Genomic DNA, 21,314 nt, shown 5'->3' on the forward strand with positions numbered 1-21,314 from the left:
AATAGTAATGCAATTTTGTTGTTAAATTATGTGAAGCAAAATTATACCCCTCAGTTCCTGCTAAAATGTTCGGCAGGAAAATTGAAGAACATCTCCATAATTAATGATTAGCACCATCATAGAAAGGTGCATTCATTAAGGGCAAAATCCACCCTTTGTGTAACTCTGCAAGTCACTAGAGTTGCACCAGGGATAATTTTGTCCCTAAATGTCTGACTGTCTCTGGGCTCAGAGAGAGTTCCATGCACCTTTCACAAAAGGCTCTCTCTACAGTGATGTACTTGATACTCAAGCTCTGCATTCAAATTCTTAATTACACTGGCCTTCAGCAGAGACTTTCACTTCATGACAAACATTCTCGCCTTCCAAGAGCTGCCTCATGAAGACATGGATTGTGAGTGTTTATATAGAATTTGACTGGTAGTTTGTTGCCCCAAAGATCAACTATTTCAATGGGGAAAAGACCTAATGTAATAGAAAGTACAGGAATTACCGTGTGCAATTACTTCCATTTCCTGCTGTTCCTCAGGAGAGGTCAAACCAAACTTAGCTCAGCCTATGACAGTAACTTTATGATCCATACGCCTATGCCTTACAGGCTAGCCAGGATGAAGTCTGAGGTAAAGAAAAACCGTGAGCAAAGGGAGCAGGTGGAGAAAATCAAGTCTCAGGTGGCAGAAATGCGAAAGGAGGCCCTGGCAGTGCAGTTCAAAGAATGGACATTGGATGTCAGAGGAAGGCTACCACTCACACTGGTAACTAGGGCAGATATTCACAGAAACACTGCTATGTCTATACCCGGGAGGAGGAGAATGGAGGCTATTGTGGAAGTGAGTTTGCTATGTTATATAGCAGGAAGGGAGAGGAAGGATGGTCCAGTGGTTAGGCACTAGCCTAGGACCCACGAGATCTGCCTTCAAGTCCTTGCTCTGCCTCAGACTTTCTGTGTGACCTTTGGGAAGTGACTTAGCCTCTCTTTGCCACAGCTGCCGAATGGGATAATAGCCCTGGCCTGCTGCACAGGGGGGTTGTGAGGATAAATCCATTATTGTGTAGTGCACAGGTGCTACCGTGATGGGAGCCAGATAAGTGCTGCAGATAGTTTTATATCTCTCAGCCTTGGGTTTCCTGGCGGCAGCTGGTCACAACTCAAAATCTACCTCAGAAGACACTGGGTGGCTTACTCCCATCCTATCCTTTCAGGGCCACCATTAATTCCATTGTCCCCCTTGCCCCAAACCATTGACTCACTGTTTGAGAAGACGAGACTTAAAGTCATCATGATGGACCAACCAGTCTTGGGTGCTGGTACAGACACCTTCCATAGATGGCGAATAAGTCAACTGCTGTGAAATTCCCCTGACCCCCACTAGCTTTATGGGCTATACAAAGCACATAACATAGACGTGGCCTGAATTTCTGTAAGTGGTGAGAGGCCTGGGAGGCGGCGGGGGGGGGAAAGCCTAAAGTAATGTTCGTTAGGTTCGTCTAATTTAATGGGAAAATTTCCAGAACTGCTGCAATGTGCCTTCTGTGGTCTAGCATAACATTCCCATTTACTTACTACAAACACTTTAAGGGTGACCTCTTCAGATCACAGGGCTCTGGGTATGGTCTGTGATGCAGTCATCCATTCTCAGCACTGGGGTATCCTTTGTTGCTGTAAAGATTTGAAGAGCCCTGGGCAAAAACAAAGCAGGAAGAAAATAAATGGCAAGACATTTCTGAGAAACCAATTGCTATAGAGCTGCTTTATCTAAATCTGTTCATAATAACCAAATGGTGATAACCCGGGCCAGAGTGTCAATGCAGGGAAAGCAGGTGCCCTTTTTCGGTTCAGGCGTGGGGAGAGAGAGTAACACTACAGCTACTTTGAGTTTGAAAAGGAGTGGAGATGAGCAAAGAGTGTTTCTATGACTCAGGCTTTTAATTGTTGTTTTGATTTATAGGTTCAGAGTGCCCTGAGGTCATTTCTGGATGTCATTTCTACTCCTTTGGGAGCAGGGCCAGGTAAGGTCACAAATGTTTTCTTTGGTTTTATTTTCCTTGGTCTGACTTCTGGTGCAGAATGGGAGCAAAAGGAAAGTAGGCATGGAATCTATAAGGACAGTCACGGTATACCAGCCACGATTCTTGCTTGCAAGACTTCAAGTGGGGAGGGGCAGAGGGTGAACCATTATGTTGTCTTGGTGTTTTTTTTTTTTTTTTTTAATAAAATTATGTAAAAATAACATCACAGCTTGTGGGCCCCCCACCCACATGACAGCACAAAAGCTGAGTAAATGTACTTGGCATAGAAGATCTAAAAAGGGCTGGGGAACAAGGAGTCCTCTCCCCATCTGGTGGGGTCTCCTGATGCAGATGTGCAGCCTTGCTACAGCTATTCCTATAGTCCATGGGCTATGTAGTAGCTGCAGCCCTGTGTGCCCACAGGGATCTAGTCCGTTCCTTGTCATGTTCCTGACTTCCCAAGTCCATCCCCATCACAGGCCCCTCTTCCTCATTGCTGCAGAGCTCTGCAGGGTGAAAAGGCATGCAGAGTTCCTCTCCAGGGCCTCTCTGTGTCCTGCAGCTCCCCACAGATAAATTGGACCTACACCAGTTCTGTTCCGTGCCCATGGAAACGGGGGAGGGGTGCAGCATTTGGCCCAGTCATTTTAGACTAAGTTGATCTGGGCCTCTCTAGTTGCCAGTAACAGACTCACAGGGCCCCTTCCTAAGTAATAAAACTCTGACAGCGGCAAGTAGCCTGTCCCTCTTTTCTTTCCCCCACATTAGCCAAACCTGCTCCTCATGTGTGCATGAAAATCAGCTGAAGATCCCCCACCCCTCTCTCATTTCATACTAGGGCCATACTTGGCATGTTTGGGGGTGGGTAAAAAATGAAAGCGTAGCATAGCTGTTACCTTCTAGGGCAAATCCTGAAATGTGCCTGAGAATTCTGCGACAAGGCTCATCTTCTCTAGGCATTTTCTCTAGCCAGCGAAAGGAATGACAGTGACAATACATACAGGGCCCACATACCAGAGCATTCAGCACTGAACTGATTTGCATAATTCTCATCTCTTTATGGCTTACGCTTGACATAATTAAATAATGATAATTGAATAGATAGGGCTAGAAATGTTGAAGTGGCAGTGTAAAGACTGTTGTCAGACCTTTCAAATAAATAGAGGTATTACGATAATCAGTAACAACAAATCTGTCTTTGCTGGAAGATGTGAGGCTATGTAGGACACTCAAAAGCACACTGGAATCCTCCTCTGGAAATAATCTTTCTCCACAGCTTGCCTTTGCCCAGTGATAGTAATCACTGCCCTGAGTATTCATCTTAGACTGGTAGCACACAGTCTGAATGGCAAACCCAATCCTCAGGTGCTACTGTGGGGCTGTTGGGGATACTGGTACTCTAAGAAAGAAGGAAGTTCATAGCCAGATGGCTACTCTGCAGGCATTCTAGGCATTATTGGCAGTATTTTACTCACAGCCCAGCTCTGTTTCTCTGTGTATTTCATTTAACAGAGTCCAATACACTAAGTGAGCACTAAGCCGTGTTTTATAGTTTCATAAAGATAATGTATAACTTTTGGATGTCTTAAGGAAGCAAGAAATATGTAGGTTCCACTGAGAGTGTTCTCATTATTCCTGATGTTTCACTCATCATATTGTAGAAGTAAGAATAACAGAATAATAATCCCAACAGAGAGAATATTTCTTCTTTCAAGACTTCCCATGCAAATCCTGGGCATTTCTTCTCAGCTCCACTACTGTGGCCCAGAAACTGGCCAAAAGGTGGCTGCAAAGGTTGTAAAGTAAACAGGAATATCTATCTCCATATGGCCGCTAGAGTAAAAGTCTTGTTTTCAGAATACGGAAGCTCCAGTCCTTGCTGGTAATTCCAAAGTCAAGCCACAGCTGCAAGGAACCTGACTACTGGGTCCCAGCATGTAAGGGAACTATACCCATTCATTACATCACAAGCAGGCATAAGCAGATATAACTCCCATTGAAGTCGTCGTGATTTACACCTATTTATGTCTTGTTTGAATCTGACCATAAAAGCTTGTCTGCACCAGCCTGTAGTGCTTGCCTTTCAGAAGGGGAACTGCAGTTTCTCAGCACTGGAAAGGGATATAAGAATCAGACCCAGCCAGTATTTATATAGCCACGAAGTACACTACTTATCACGAAGCAGAGCTGAACATGCAAAGTATATACAGGTGCTTCAACTCCCTGCCATTCGCAGCCACAAGCCAGAGTAGCCCTAGGTAGAAATACAATTCTGCAAAAATACACCTGCCTATTTTCTGTCTAATCTTCTCTCCTTCTCCATTAGAGATCTACGACAGGAAGCTGGAAACCGTAGATACACTGGGGAAAAAAGTGAATGAGGAAGAGTTTAGGGAGGTGAGAAGCTAAATAACTGCACCTGAGTCAGAATTCTATTCCTGTTATTGATGCCTTTTAGGAGTGTTTCCTCCCCTGGTGGGTGCTGACAACAGAAGATGAGAGGCCTCCCCCTCTCCCCAGCCCCAAGCTGTGACTCTGGCACTGTTAGGTAACTCCATGTTCCCAGGTCACCATTATTATCTGCTCACATCCACATACCCATCCTTATTTTGTAGATTTCCCCATCACTCCAGCAGGGTGGAACATTTAGCTTCCTCCAGAGTCGCTGCCTGTGTGGCTCTATGTGTAAGTGGGGGAATAGTCCCGCTCTTGTGGGGAACTTTCCTGGCTTCTGCACTACCCCGGTGAAGTGGGCTAGCGAAAGGATCCGAGTCCTCACTCCCACTTCCTTCACCCAGTGGCCTCCCTGCCCTTGAGGACTCCCCTTCCACTCTCCTGTCTGGCAGAGTCCTCCTAACCCCAACAAGGCTGGGCCCAGGATTCCTGGGGGGCTCGACCCCTAACCCTGCTGTGGTCACCTAGGACAGGGGCTAGGGTGTCCCCACTCCGGGGTACTCTGTCTGCACTGGGCACTGCTCTGGCCCACTGACCATTACATACAAGTTAAAGCAAATGCAAGTTATTTAATCAACAATTAAATTTAAAAAGAATAAGGAAAAAATGGGAAAGGTGAAAGGAAACACATCACCCCGCTCTGTGGCAGGGAACATCACAAACAGTGTCTCTGGAACGTCAGGGCAGTTCACAGTCTGCTCCTTGTAAGTCCCAGGCCTCCTGCTCAGGCCCTGGCTGTGCTGCAGGGATGCTGGGGGTTGGACACTTGCTCTGGTGGTGGCCACACGCTCTCAGGCTCTAAGTGGTAGGACCCTTCTGCCCAGTGTCGCCCCCGCCCTGTCGGGGTTATGATCCAAGCCTGGCCTGCAGAGCCTCTTGGCTGAGGCGTCTCCCTGTGCTGGGCCTGCTGCCCAGGGTCCCCCCTCGGTCTCCTCAGCTGCTCACCGCACCCAGCTCCAGACTGCTCCAGCCCCAGCTCCACCACTCGGTCTCTGCCGGGCTGCTGTTGCTGCTGCTCTGCCTCCAGCTCCCTGGGCTGCTTCTCTGGGCCCTCTGGCTCTGGTTGCTGCAGCTCTGCTCCCAGGACAGGTCTGCTCTGCAGGCTGCTTCTCTGACTCTGCTCCCAGCACTGATCTGCTTCCTGGGCTGTTTTCCTGGCCCCTCTGGCTCTGGTTGCTGCAGCTCTGCTCCCAGGGCAAGTCTGCTCTCGCTGGGCTGTGCCTCTGGCTTTGGGGCTGCAGCTCTGCTCCCAGGACAGGCTCTGCTCTCTCTGGGCTGCTTTTCTGGTCCCTCTGGATCTGGCCCAGCTCTGCTCCCCAGCTTAGTTTGAGCCCCGGCTTTCTCCTTAGCTCAGCCCCACTCTGTCTGTCTGACCCAGGCAAATCCAGCTCACACGGAGGATGGGACCTCCCTGGCCTCCTGATTCCCTGATTAGCCTGCCCGCCCTGTCATTCAGGCTGACCTGGAGCATTGGCCTCTCCCCGTTGTTCCTGGGGGCTGTCAGTCTCAGGGTCCTGATTCCCCATCGACCCTTCCCCCTTTTTAGTCCTGGGAACTAGCCAACCAAAACACCCCACTGAATGTTAGTAAGGGGACAACAGTCCCCTTACATATGGATTAATTATGAGGGTTATTTTAAAAGCCATGTTGTAAAAACATCTCCCTGGTGTCCTCCTTAGCGTGCGCGAGGACACCACCTCTGCCATGCTGCAAGGAGCTATGTTTCAAATTACTCGTGAATTCAGATTTTTCATCAACAGCACACAGGAGACGGTCTCCCAATGTAACTAGCATTCTAATGTAATTAGTATGGTTCCCATAGTGCTATTATTCCTTTGGGAATTCTGTTAACCAAAGGACAGTTCAACAGAAGGCTAATCAGGGATGAACAGCATTATTATTTTTGCCCATAGAGTGAGTATATTTTGCCACCATATGGCTTTGGTTTAAAAGCCACACCAGGGAGCATACAGAACATAAGGTAAGTGTTCGGTATCTTTTGCAGGGAACTTAAGCAATATTAACTCCTGTCGCAGAGGAGCTTCCAGCATGTTGTCCATCAGACACAAGGATTCAGTGGTGATGATTGTGGTGCTAGGCTGCTCCCATGCATCTGTGGGGAACTAGGATAGTAGTTCATTTATCACAGCAAACAAAGAATCTCAGAACGTCAAATGTATCAGCCCTGCCTCCTCATCCTCTTACCCCCAACCCCTCTGTGCCTTGGGTTTTTTCTAACCCAGCATGCTGTGGTTTGATTCAAGGAAGTGTCCCCGACTGTTTCCTATTTCGTGAAGGTGGTGGAGCGTGGGTGGGTGGTATGAGTGAGCATGTGGGCCTGAACATGTGTGTGCATGTGTATGTGAGCAAGCATGTGTGTACTGTCAGCACGTGGCTGCATGCATGATGATGAGTGTGTCTTTGAACTATTACAGTGACAAAGCTGTAACCAATGAAAGAAACAACCATATAAATACAGCTATCCCTCTCACTCCATCTTCCAGCATGTTCAGTCTTTGTGACCACCACCTGCTCTGGTAACAGTCATATAAATGACCAGTTTTCCAGTTCCAGTAAGTCTTTGTAAACTTGTTCTATTTCTATAACTCCCAAAGGAAGGTGGAAGACAAAAGATGTAAGTAATCTTAAGAAAATGCTACTAAGACTGTAAAAATCAGGATATAAATGTATGGTTATGATTTGAGTTCTTATTTACCCCATACCCTCGTGTATCAGAATTAAATGTGTCTTCGGTGAGCCAAAAGTCACTCAGGACATTGGTTGGTCGTATGCCTGGGTCACTGCCCCATGGCATAAATTTAAAGCAAGGTATGTGTAGGGGATTACTGTACACTCTAATGTATCCACATTAACTCTGCTACTAATGGTGCTGTTAATCTGCCTGAGCTGTTCCCATAAATCATTGTGAGCAGAATATATAGCAAGTGCTGTCATCTAGTGGTTAGAGAATAGAAGACAAAACTGGCTTGTGTTGTGGCCTTGGTCAACTCATTTAAGATCATACTTTCTAAAATGTCAATTTGTGTCTTAAATTTGAAACCCAAAATTGTGGGACAGTTTTGAAAATGTACCTTAGACCTGTGTCTCATATTACGTATTGGTAAAGTGAGGATAAGTACTACTTCCTTATGTTCTTGTGAGGCTTAAGAAATTGTTTGTAAAGGGCTTCATTTAGATGAGAGGGGCTACATAAACCCTGGGCATGATTATTATAAATTCTGAACAAGTGCACCAATAGAATCGCAAAATATCAGCCCAGATGGTCGATTCTCCTTTTAGGCCTGCTTTGGGACAGCGCTCTATGGGCAGAATAAGCTGGTGACCTGCCATTATATGCACTCTCTCTTAGCCTAGCCTGTCGTTTAAGAAGCTGTCCCCATCCCACTGTGCTCAGACTTCTAGGATCTACCAAAATAGAAAAGAATTCACTCTAGGGAACAAGTTACAAGTAAATAAAGGAAAAATAACACCAAAAAGTATAGTTAAGAAACATCACATATGTGACTTTAACTCACCAAAGTCAAGGAATGTAGTTAAGGATTTCATTCTATCACGTTTCCCTTCGTTAACTTAAAAACAACCAAATCAGTTCAACCTAAATTTACTGGAAAAACTCTCTGGGCTGAGACTTTACCAGTCAAGTTTCCACCTACAGTAGAGCTAGATTTTATGGTTGGGCTATAAACTGTGAAAAGGAACATTTAGACTAGAAATGATGACAGCCCTTAACTTAGCAGAGCTAGTGGGTGCAGTTACGATAATTAAGAACAGAGCATAAAGCAGCTGTGCAGAGACTAACCCCAAGCGACTGTGTGTGATTTCTTTGCCTTCTGCACTCCCAGGAGAGTCACATGTTCAGTACTTTGCATAGAGATGCATTTTTGTGATAATTTGTTGAAGATTTCTTTTTTCAGCATGAAATTATATATTTTAAAATTTAACCTCAATGTGACTGCATTTAATTAAGGAAACGATTGCAGATAATGGAATCTCAAAGAATCCCTTTTGTCACTAAAAAAATATATGTAAATCCATAATCTCTGCAATATATGAATGAGTTCTGAATAAATTCCTATTACGTTCAGTCTAGAAGAGTGCTTTAGATAGCACTGTGTGTACTATTTGTTTTAACTCACAATTGAGGCATACAGTAATAGAAATCAGAAATGTAAAGGACCTACAAAGTCAGCTCAGCTAGTCTTATTTCCAGTCACTGGAAGATTGTTTCTCCAGGATATTTTTCATTGCTTTTTCTAGTCCAGTTTTAAATGATTTAAGTGATGTGGCTTTCACCAGTTCCCTTGGGAGACTATCCCACAGTCTGAATAGACATCACTGTCAGGACATTTCCTCCTCCCCACTCCCCATATTCATCTTAAATTTACCTTTATTATCAGTTTGCATCATCCTTCTGGAAGACTGAAGAGAAAGATCTGGCCCCAGACTGATGTGGGCCTTTTCACATTTGGAAAGTATTGATTGTTAATGGAGCTGAACATTAAATGGCTCTTTTTATGTTTTCTTTCTTGAACTCAGGGCAGCTCTGGGTTACTTAATGGCTGTTACAGAGTCAGGAGTGGGACCTCACACATTGATGTTTCTGAGTCTGCCAAAAGGGTTGCTCTTGTTCATCGTATTATTGTGTCCTCAGGAACAGGGTGGTGGATTCTTTGATTTTAAAAGTATTTAGAGCCCTCTGCCGCCCCCCCACCCCCCAATGTATAAGACAGGTTAAATCGTGGGCCTACATTATGAAATGGAGAGACTTCAACACTTTTAGGGCCTGATCCAAAGCTTTCTGAAGTCAAGGGAAAGACTCCCATTGACTTCAGTGGGCTTTGAATGAGGTCCTTAGGGCTAGATTCTGCTCTCAGATCTACACGTGGCTTCATCAGATTCCACGAAGGTTAATAGCAGCCATAGACACACATCAATGGGCCGAATCTGACCCATTGTCTTTAGTAGTATTTATTAGCAACCTAAAATAGAGTGACTTGTTCAATAGAGAGAGACAGATGATGGAAGTGGAAACTTTATTAATGATAAATAAACAACAGTTGTGTTTATCCGCTTGTATAGCACTTTACACGGTCAGAGTGCTTTACAAACACTAGGCAAGGTCTGCGCTGCCACTTACTTTGGTGTAACTTATGTCGCTCAGGGGGGTGAATAAGCCTCCCCCGAGCAATGTAAATCACCCTGACCTAAGCACCGGGGTGGATAGCTACTGCTTCTCACGGAGGTGGATTTATTATGCCGACGGAACAACTCTCTCCCACCGGCACAGAACATCTTCACCAGATACGCTTCAAGGGCTCAGCTGTGCCAGTGTAGCGCTTCTAGTGTAGACTGGCCCTAACTCATTAACGTTTACTAGTCTGAGGCCTGGTCTACACTACCGCGTAAGCTGACCCATGTTACGCTACTCCTGCTACGTGAATAACATAGCTGTAGTCGACGTAGCTTAGGTTGACTTACTGCGGCGTCAACAACACGCTGCGTCGACGGAAGACGCTCTCCCACCAACTTACCTTACTCCTCTCATTCCGGTGGACTATCAGAGTCGACCAGAGAGCGCTCGGCCGTCGATTTAGCAGGTCTTCACTAGACCCACTGCATCGATTGCAGCAGCGCTGATCCCCGGTAAGTGCAGACATAGCCTAAGGTGACACAGACTAGACAAGCACTGTCCCAATGAACCACTAACTTAAAAAGGCAGAGAAATTAATTATTAAAATGGGCTTTGACTCTTGGTGATATTTAGCGGGCACCCAAAGGAGAGGATACCTAATCACTACCCATGAATAGCTCTGAGAGTGAGAAAGGGAATTTAGCAACCATGAGTGCCGCCTGGCAAGGTGTGTTATGAGAGGAATGACTCACAGGTCAGGAATGAAATGTGTCCTTTCACTTCATGATAGGGGAGAGAAAGAGATAGGGACTCCATAGCGGAAAGAATCCGAGAGGCTTTCATGTTCCTTTCTTCCAGCACTCTTAGATATGTAATCTCACCTTCCCCTTGTTCATGTGTCTCCCGTTTGCACTAAGGAGTTGCACTTGTCTTGGGGTGAACTCATGGTACTTTTCTGTTGGCTCTCTCTTCTTCTTTTCTCTACGGCTTGTTTTAGTGACTATTCTACCTTTCATGCCTTCACCATCATTCCTAAACAAGAAGGAAACTGTTTTAAAATATATTTAAACATTTGAGGCAAATATTTTTTTCAAAATAAATTCTATTTATGTCTATAATAACACAACTTTTGTCTTCTATATCACCTTTATCTCAACATTTATAAACATTAATTAGGCCACAATATTTCAGTTTGAAATAAGCATTTTTCCCCTCATTCTAAGATGAGGAAATTGAGGCACAGAGATTTTAAGGGCCAAATTTTCAAAAGTGAGTTCTAATTATAGGTGTCTTAATTTTTAGGTACCCAGCTTTAGAGAAGTCAGTGGGAGCTAAGGATGCTTAGCACCAGATAGGACTCAGCCCTTCATGGGTAGCTCAACATGACCTGAGTTCCTTTTCCCAAAATGCATAATTTACCACCATGCTCTGTGAATTGAATTCTCGTGCCTGCTCCCAAATTCCCCCATAGAGATTTGGTTCTGATCTCACATCAGTGTAAATCAGGAGCATCTCCACTGAAGTCAGTGGAACTGTACTGGACTGGTGTGGTGTAGCTGAGATCAGAATGATCTGTACCTTTTCCTTTCCGCTTGTCTCACCTGCTTCACTGACACCCTGTGACATGAAGCAACAGGTGCAGACCTATCTGAGAAGGGCTATTAAAATGATAAAGCATAGGACCTTCTTTGACATTTACATAACACAGCCTCTCTTTCTAATAATGGACCAAATCCTCCCTCCAGGGGACTGTTTGACTAGTAGGGGGATTCCATGAGCCCATGGGCCTGAGGGTTGCAATAGCCCCATTGCTGATGCACCCCTGCTCCACAAGGGACAGAGTCAGTGGATCAGTGTAATCACAGGTCCACTGTTCCCTCCTCCAACCCACCTCTATAACTTCTCTCTCTGGTGAAACACAGAGCTATCTCACATTGCTTCATAGACCCTCCTCCATTGGCTCCCTGTTCTCTGCCCCTTCCTCAGTTGCTTCAATGTATTTTTGAACCATCCAGTATAGTAACAAATAATATTAATTAGTAGTAACCTACCTGTACAGCATTTTCAGCAAACATGAAATGTTGTATCACTGAGGCTGATAATAATGTTAATAAAAGTCTACTAAGATCATGAATGTGAGTCCCTAGTTCTCAGTCCCCTATGAAAGCGACTAATGGGAAACACCTCCAAATTTCACAAATTCCCTGCAACATTTTTAGTTTCCCCATCACTGTGACCAACTCCAGAAACCGGCTGTAATAATTCAGCCCACACTCTGAGACTCTGGTTTGTTCTGACAGCCATTATTATTTATGTAGACCACATTTTTGGAACAGTATTGCTTTTGCTTATGAAACCCACATGGCTATAAATTGAGAGTGTTAAAGTGTCTCCAAGACTCGGGCTTAAGATAAATCTAGTAGTACTGAGTAGTATTCCCAGTGTCAGAGGACTTAGGTGACAGCAAGGTCATTTTCAAGTGGTGGCGCTTGTTGTTTTTCCAGAATGGTTCTCATCAGCTCTGAAGGCTCGGACAGCAATATTATTCTGGCATTCAAGAATTGAGCCACGGCAGGTCCTGCAAAAGCCTCTTGCTCAAGATGCCACCTCCGGAGTAATGTCAAGAATACCAAATGCTATAGAAAGAACGCGCAGAGCCAGACTCATCACTGGAGAGTCTAAGTCTATGGAATTACATAAAGGATGACTCTGGCCCAATGCCTCTGAGCCAGTGAGAGTAGCTAAGTGACCTTTTAGGTCAGGAATGAGAGGGACATGTTTAATAAGTGTTTGTTCAGTGTCTAGCACAGTGGGGCCCCAATACTGACTGAAATGGACAGCAGTAGCATCCATGCACCAAATCTGGCATTACTCTTGTGGACAGTGTACTTAAACTGCAGGTCTTGCGTTAAATTGGTTTTGATTTCAAGTAGGTATCCCAGCCTCTGTCCCCCATATGCAGTACAGTTTAAAATGTACATACAAAAAGGGACTATTGGAAAAGAAATTAAAAATTTCTGCCTCTTCTTTTCTTCCACAGTATGTCCATTCTCACATCAAAACCTTTACAAGTGACACGTTCCAGGAATTCCTGAAGCACCTCTGGCAGTGTGCTGATGACTTCCGAGATATAATAAGACATGACATCTGGCGGCAGATGTTTACTGACCTCTTCCTGGACTGTGACCACGGAAAGGTAGGTAAAGAAACCCTCAACATATATTTGACAATGTAATGTTTCTGATCCGGTATCTCTCATTCATGTAATTGCTTCTTTTTCATTCCTAGTCATTGGCTCCAAGCTCTCTCTTGGTATTAATTTGCTTATTTCGGAAGAGAGCAGTTGTTGCACAGCGAAATGGGTTGATACTTGTTATCTAGGGCATGTCTGCCCTGCAATGAAAAACCTGCAACGCTGAGTCTCAGAGCCCAGATCAGTTGACTCAGGCTTGCAGGATTTGGGCTCCGAGACTAAAAATTGTGGAGCTGATTCTCAGTCTGAAGCCTGGGCAGTGAGACCCACTCCCTTCACGAGTCAATTGACCTTCATGGGGTCGGAGGCTCAGGGCAGCAGTTTTTTATTGCAGTGTAGACATAGCCATAGACATAAAAACAGTGAACATCCTGTCTCCATAATCTTGCATTTACCCCTCTTACCTGTGTTGTGTATTCCATTCATCACCCCTCTGCTGACGTTCATTGCAAGCCTACCCAGAATTAATTAACTGCTCTATAATATCATTCTAATTAGGTCATTGACAAAGCACTGGCTGGGATGATTTAATTGGGGATTGGTCCTGCTTTGAGCAGGGGTTTGACTAGATGACCTCCTGAGGTCCCTTCCAACCCTGATATTCTATGATTCTATGATTCTATGATTCATTATCTCTAAAAGAATAGAATTACAGAGCACATTTTTAGCAGCAACAATGTGTTTTAGAGAATTAAAGAGACAAGGTGGGGGAGGTAATATCTTTTATTGGACCAACTTCTGTTGAAAGATATGACCTCCCCCACCATATCTCTCTAATATCCTGGGACTGACATGGCTACAACTACACAGTTTTAGAGAACGTGAGGCAAACTGTTATCTCAGCTCAGGGGTGGGAAAAGTGATGTGTCTCCATCTCAACCAGAAGATATTTAAATTCCTAATCCCCATCAGGAAGATCAAAAAGGTAGACAGAGGAGAACACAGACAGTCTTATTTCTCTGCATTTTGAAGGAGTCCCCTCTCTTCTCATTCTCTGCTGGGTGAGTGTGACGGAATACTGCACATAAAAGCACAGGGATGTGTGAGAAGGGATGATATCACACATTTTACTTTGTAGTTTAGTAATCACCATCTCTCTGCCTCTGATAACAATGCCATCTCAGAAAAGAATAATTAATGCTAGAATCAAATGAGAAGAGAGAACACCTACCCGCATGAACACCAGTCTTTGGGTGGAGAAAAATAATCACAGTAAAAACATGGCTGCTCTTGATATCAGCTTAGGCAGATTTGATCACCACATTTAGTTTACAAACAGCATTGTTACTGCACTTCTCTTGGATCTGACATGGTTGCTCTCCCAGGGCTATAATCAGCCTGTGCTATACTGTACCCACAGGGGAGATCAGAGAGTAAACTAATCCATGAAGACCCCTGACTTTTTGAGTGTGATCTATCACCTGTGGTAGTCATTTTGTGAAGCACAGCCAGCTAGTTCTTCCATTTTCTAATTTGCATTTGTTTGGTGGCAGGTAATTATTCCCATTTTGTAGGGGTGAGTGGTGTTCTCTGTCTCAGTTATTTATAATTAGGGCCATAAAGGGATACAAAATGGAGAGAGAAGCATTTAAGCTATAGTCTGATTACAAGGAATCCACACAATCATTATTATGATTTTAAAAATGTACATCTGTGAGGATTCAGAGTAACAGCCGTGTTAGTCTGTATTTGCAAAAAGAAAAGGAGTACTTGTGGCACCTTAGAGACTAACCAGTTTATTAGAGCATAAGCTTTCGTGAGCTACAGCTCACTTGTCAGCTCAGCCAGAACCCCCTGGAATAGCTAGACTAGCTACTTAACCAGACCGCAAAACAATGTCAGAATAGAACTAAAACTCTGCTCTAATCCCCATAAAGGAAAAGACACTTTGGATTTAAAGTTCATGGCCTCACTGTGCCTCGGTGTGTTTAGCACAGTTCCATTTGACATTGGAACTGTACCTGCATGAATTTGCTGTGCATTTTCTGCCCAGGATCTTCAAAAGTAACTGATTACACTAACAGATTACTTTTCAAAATACTGCACACCTGAGAAGTTATCTGATTCCTCTCCAGACAGAAAAAGAACAAAGATTTCCTTACCCTTAGTCATCCTGGCAATGCTGTCCTGGGCAGCATCAAGGATATTTTGTTGTCATGGTATACACATCTCCTACACACAGTGCAGAATAATCAGAACGTAACTGCTGATCTTTCACTGATCAGAAGATGCTGGCATGTACAGCTTGGGGATTTGGCAATGAGTTATAGAGCCTTTGCTGGAAGTGACTCAGGGTTGTCACCATGTGGTGGCTGGGTGAAATGAATTAGGGTGTCTCAGTCCAGTTCCCACAAGAAAACACCACTGTGGTTGGCCCTAATTGGCCCCTTTGTTGCCAATCCCAGCAGAGAGGCCGAGGGCCAAATGAGCCAGGAAGTCTGAACTAATTCTTCTCCCTGCTAGGGGTAGTCCCACTATGCCAGGTGAAAGAATATTTTGTGAGGCAGTATGAGGACAGCTGTAGCTCACGAAAGCTTATGCTCAGATAAATTTGTTAGTCTCTAAGGTGCCACAAGTCCTCCTTTTCTTTTTGTGAACCTTCTCTGCAGATCAGTAAAGGACTCAGTGTTCCAGGATACCAGGCTGGAATCTGTCATCACCCCAAATTCATACACCAGACTGATAAGACATATTTTTCACAGAGTATACTATTGCAAGGAAATTGAAGACCCCATTATAATGCTATTATATCTGGGTTGTGAGTAGCATTGACATGATTTTCCTAGTATCCCCATCCTTTCCCCCAACCTTATACAACTGAAAACCCGCAAATGGAATTGTAAGGGATCCTTGTCCCATGATAGCCCTGAGCCTGAGGGTGGTCTGATAAAGCCATACAAATCCAGGAGTTTACATCAAATTTAAAGCAAGATGGAAATCCATCCCCAGTCCATCTCCAGTAATTTCTTTCCACACTTAAATATTTTGTGCCTCTATTGTTTTTCATAGCATCAAAAAGCATTTATTCTCAGTCAGACCAGACTGTTGTCAACATATTTTATTTGTCCCCAAAATGTAGTTTAATTACTTGGCAAAAAGCATCTGTAACCACGAACATCATCTTCATTTTCTCTAAAACAAATTACTTCATTAATTGTAATTACTTTTTGGAGAAAATGTTATGTTCTTATGTAAATGAAAGTTTGCATTAGTGCTGACCACTGTCAGAGAAACTTTCAAGTGATTGTGATGGGCAACAGCTGAAATAACTGAAAGTGAAAAGAAGGGCGTGTAATGGGAATACTCAGCTGAGTAGCCAAACATTCCACCAGTGATGCGGTAATATCTTCAAAAACAGGCGCTGACAGTTTTGTGTTTGGATTGATGTTAAGGAGATGCAGAATTAGATCTGGGATATTGAATATAAAAGCAAACTACATAAACAGCATGATATATTCTTGGGGAACAAGGTGACGGCACTCTACCATCAAGAGGAGGAAGGGATTTGGAAACAAACTGTTAATATAATAAGTTTAAGAGATAGGATGCAGCTGAAATACAGCTGGAAGTCCCAGCGCTTCTGACCAGCAGAAACTGAGTTACAGGAGGCTGAGAAATAAAAAAACAGGTTCTGTCTGCTCTTTATGGCTATTAAAGAACTTTTGTCACTCTTGCTGATAGATGGAGTTTGCGGAGGTCTCCTTGGCGCAATTTTACCTCTCCCTCCCCACCGTTGCACAGTGTGGTGCCCTCCACCCAGTGCTGCTGTATGCTTAGAGTTTGTGAAGTGCTTTGGATCCATCAGGATGGAAGGTGTTACAGTAATACAGAATATGATTTACTTGGTTCCTACATTATCAGCATTACTTCCTTTTCCTTGGAGCCTTTTTCTTCTGCATCTTCAATTGTCCAGCTCTTTTTGAGTTTCAGACCCTTTTGGGAGCTACTGACTCTAGTCCAGTATGGACAGCTCCCGCTCATTTCTGAGTCCTCTCATTCCCTCCCACCACTTTTGCTTTTAGATTACGAACACTGAGGCTACTCATCACCCATCTTGGGCTTGCTTCCAGAATACAATAGCAACCGTTGTTTATTTCTTCAGTTTAAAGGCATGGAAAGGTTGACACAGAATTAACATCTTGGTGAATTTTACACTTGGCAATTTTTACTCTGGGAGCAAAACCTTGGAAGGAAATCTATAATTCAAATGTGAAACTGGTTGCCACAAATAACAGATTTAAGTAATTTATTATCTGATCAAATACTATATTACACTAATGGGAAGGAGATTATGAAGGTGAGAACCCTTAAATAATGACAACATTAACTCATTATTAAAATGGAAGAGCTCCAACCCTTTGGGGTTGCTTTACTTTTTTAAAATCACAATTTCCTCATCTTTTTCCTGCCTTTGCTATCCCCTTCCCCTGTCTCTGAGCAGTAAGGATGTTAATGCTACCCTGCATGTCACAGAGCACTGAGGCCTGCTTCTCCCTGGCTCTCAGAGGTCAATCATTACTTCCAGGATGTGTCTCTGCAAGGCCAGAGTGAGAGACCCAAGCCTGTTCAAGACAAGCAGCAGTTCTTAAGAGTAGGAGCAGCCTTTCTTACAAGCTTAAAAAATATGCACACGTACACAGAACCACTGTGGGGTGATATGAATGCTAGTCACTCTGCCAGAAACCCACCAGGAAACTGCTCTTCTGCTTGCTAGAGCATCAGAACTGCTTATATCTATTATCATTATCAAGAACATGTATGCCTTCAAAAAGGAATGTAGGGGCTTGCCACACCAGCTCATACCCTTGGTGTAGCTCTTTTCTCTGGTAGTGCCAATACCTGATGGTTTAAAGGAGGTGATGGAGGAGGCAAAACCAAACCACGCATAATGCATGTAGCCACTACAGTTGCACAATGCTGTATCTAGAGGAGAAAATTCCTCTGTGACCTCCCTCCAGGCAATCATGACCTTGAAGCATGAGATGGAATTACTTTCATCTTCACATATAGAACACATGCTATTATTGGTCATACAATTAGCCAGCTCTGTTTTATGGGGAATATGAATATCTGATAGCATGTGCATATAAGAAAATATACCACCTGTAAGTCCCACTTAAGCCCTGTGGATGAAATCCTGGCTCTAGCACAATAAAATTGACTTGGTCCACTGCCAAGGACTACATTTCACATAGAGATAGCACTCAGGTTTTACAGATCACACAAGATGCTTCGCTGGTAAGTTTTGATGTGAAAAACCAGAACTAAAGAAACTATCTTGAACCATTGACTGTAGCTGTTATGTCTAGGCTGGCCTCTTGGACAGGCAGAGGACACTGGCCTTACTTGAAGACTTCTATGACAGCAGCCCAGTGATTGCTAAGAGGGGATTCTGTAATCCAAGACAATGTAAGTACAATAGGTAGTTGGAACATATTTAAAAATTCATATTTAAAACTTCATATGAAGTTTTCCAGTTATGATACATTTTTATAAGTATTGTCAGCAACAGATGAAACCTAAAAATCTCGTAGACCAACACTGCAACATTTATATCACAATTAGAGCTGGCCTAAAACTTTCAACATTTAGACAAACTTTTTTTGCAAAATATATAAACGCAGTGGTCAGAAACACTTCAGTGTACAAACTGGTAAAGTTATGTATTGAAACATTGCTGTAGAATAGAGTACTTTTTATTATTTATTATTATTATTATTATTATTATAAGCAGTTATTGCAAATAAGATTATTTTCCCCAAAGTAATTGTCCCCGAAGTAATTTAATCTGGGAAGTATTAGATAAATGTTAGCACTACTTCTAAACTGAAATTTCTCTGTAAGAATAGAAGGCTAAAAGGAACAGAGAGAATATAGAGGATATTCTACATAAAATTACAATGATTTTTAGATATTAGGCATAAACTACTTGAGAGTATCTTGCTTAGATCAGAAACAGTGGAAATTTTAACATATAAATCATTGCTTCCCTTTTAATATGGAAAAACAGAAACATGGCAGTGTGGCATGTGGCACAGTGCATATCTTGATAACAAAAAGAATTCTTCTAGAAGTAAAAAAACTGCCCAATTTGCAAAAGCTCCATCTCCAAAGCTAAGGTTTGGGTTTCTGAGTCTGTATGCACTGGTAGTACTTTCAGGAAATTCTGTGTTCACTAGGAAGTACTTTTCTCCATTTTCTCACTCTTTTGCATTCTACTTCACCTCCAGTTAGCAATCATAAAAACAATGCAAACTATCAACTAAACAACTGCTTTTCTATATTAGGGCCAATAATTGAATTGCAAGAAATAGAGCTTACTGAGTTCTGGGGAGACTTTGATGATGGACAGATAGCTTCTGAGGAATCCAGCCAAATATTTGCATGGTCTCAAACAGAAGTTTCTGAGGGAAGGACTCTATCCTCTAAAATGCTAGCTGCTAATGGTCAAGCTGCATATGAAACTTGCATTTTGATAGATGAACCAGGAGAGCCAGAGGCAGAGCAAGACCAAGAGGTTGCTCTTGAACAAAAGGCCATGAGTGAATCTGGAACAGACGAAATCAGTAAGGAGGAACCTGGTTTAATTGGCGAGCTTATTGAGATTGTTCCAGTAATTGCCCTCGGAGAAGAGTATACAGTCTCACCTACAGAACCTCGTTCTGAAGTTCAGGTGAATCAAGAGGGAGAAGGTTTCACTGCTGAGTTGTATGAAACTGTTTCAGCATCAACCCCTGGAGAAGAGAATCCAGTCTCAGAGGAGAAACCTGATCCTGAAGGACAGGTCAGCCAGAAAGGACTCTATGTAACTACAGAGATGGAAGAAACCGACCCATCACCACACCCTGAAGCACCAAACACCCTCCTGAAAACGGAAGCAAGTGATGCTAACGTGAGCCAAGAAGCCTCCAAATCTGACAGTAGAAAGGGATCTACAGCCCTTAATAAGGAAACTACTTCCAGTGAGGACATGGACATAGAGAATCAGACTGATACTGCAGATGCAGAGAGCCAGAATGAACCCATTCCAGTAGCAGCTCCCGAGCAAGAGAACGTAAACATATATAAAGAACATGGTTCTGAAGAACGTGTCAGCCAGGAAGATCACAATGTGGCTACAGAGCCGAGTGAACTCATTTTAGCCCCAAACTCTGAAGAAGGGAATATAACCTTGGAGAAGGAACTTGGTTCAGAAGCACAAGTCTGTCAAGAAGAACATGATTTGATTGCAGAGCTGAATGGGGCAGTTCCAACACTAATGCCTGAAGCAGAAAGCATAATTTCAGAAGAGGGAGCTGAATCAGAGGAGAAAATCACTGCTCTAATACCAGAGTATAAAGAGGGAACTGCAGATCTTGGGAAAGAACTCCCTGAAGAAAAAGAGAGTGGTTCTGAGGGACATGGCAGTCAATCAGAATTACAAGCAAGCACAGAGACCAACATGCAGGCTGAGGACTCCACACCAAGGCTTCCACATGAGCCAACACTTTTGCAAGACCAGAGTACAGGTAAAGCATACTTTCTGATGTGACATTGGATCTTAGGCTTTGGGTACACACAAAATTGCACCGGTTTAACTATAGGTGTGATTTTAAACTGATTTAAAACCTGTGTAAGTATATGAATAGCCACTCTCATTTCATATTCGGACTAGTTTATTTTGATTTAGAAAAACTGGATTAAGTTCAGTTGAAATAGACACTTTTAAACCAAATAAGAGCATCTATATAAAAACCTGCACTGGTTTAAAAAACACATTAAGTTAAACTGGTGCAAGTTTATGACTTACGTTTTTATACTTTCTCAGCATGATGTTTCCGATCAAGATTTTACAGTATGTTCCACTCAGACAATATCAGGCACTTGCTCGATCTGTGATATGTATTCCAGACACTAAACAGCCATCTGAAAGCAACATGGTGCTTTTTCAAGCTACACTGCCTTTCTAATAGACAGAATCTTAATGTTTCCTTTTCCTCTGGAATATCATGACAGAGGGGAATCTGGTAACATTAAATATAGAAATGTGTTTTAATAATTATTAGGAAAATGAAACAAAGAGCCTTAAGGAGATAGATTATGGCATTGGATAGCAAAATGTGCTTATTTTAATCTCTTGTCACATTTCTAAAAGGGATATTGTACTTTTCAATTTCAATTCAGGGCCCTTATTATAGGAAAGCTGCAACAGGGGAATTCCAGGGCTCCCACTAAACCATGCTAAACACTTTGTTGAATACAAATACTGGGACAGACTCCCCCTCTGGTGCTCCATTCGTCAATCCTCTTGTGCTCCACCACTTCAGGCACTACAGGGGCTGGGTCTGTGTTGTGTCCCATTTAAAATTGGGTGACAAATTCCTTATCTCAGGTGGAGCTTGTGTATTTATTATTCATACAATGCACATATTCCCTTCCCCATGGGAGTTGACTCCCCTTTTGATT

The 21,314-nt window shown here is 43.2% G+C and overlaps 1 protein-coding gene across 1 annotated transcript in view; it reads left to right on the plus strand.

Moving 5' to 3' along the window:
- Positions 1-21,314, plus strand: part of EFCAB5 (EF-hand calcium binding domain 5) — a 55,971-nt gene that overhangs the window by 12,013 nt on the left and 22,644 nt on the right. Inside the window, exons 3-8 of the mRNA XM_078849292.1 lie at positions 599-755; positions 1,950-2,010; positions 4,337-4,407; positions 12,657-12,812; positions 18,179-18,278; positions 19,157-20,377. Coding sequence (XP_078705418.1) covers positions 599-755; positions 1,950-2,010; positions 4,337-4,407; positions 12,657-12,812; positions 18,179-18,278; positions 19,157-20,377 — 1,766 coding nt within the window. The remainder of the gene's footprint in view (positions 1-598; positions 756-1,949; positions 2,011-4,336; positions 4,408-12,656; positions 12,813-18,178; positions 18,279-19,156; positions 20,378-21,314) is intronic.

Source organism: Lepidochelys kempii, chromosome 17 (assembly GCF_965140285.1).
Source record: "Lepidochelys kempii isolate rLepKem1 chromosome 17, rLepKem1.hap1, whole genome shotgun sequence".
Lineage (NCBI taxonomy): Eukaryota > Metazoa > Chordata > Testudines > Cheloniidae > Lepidochelys > Lepidochelys kempii.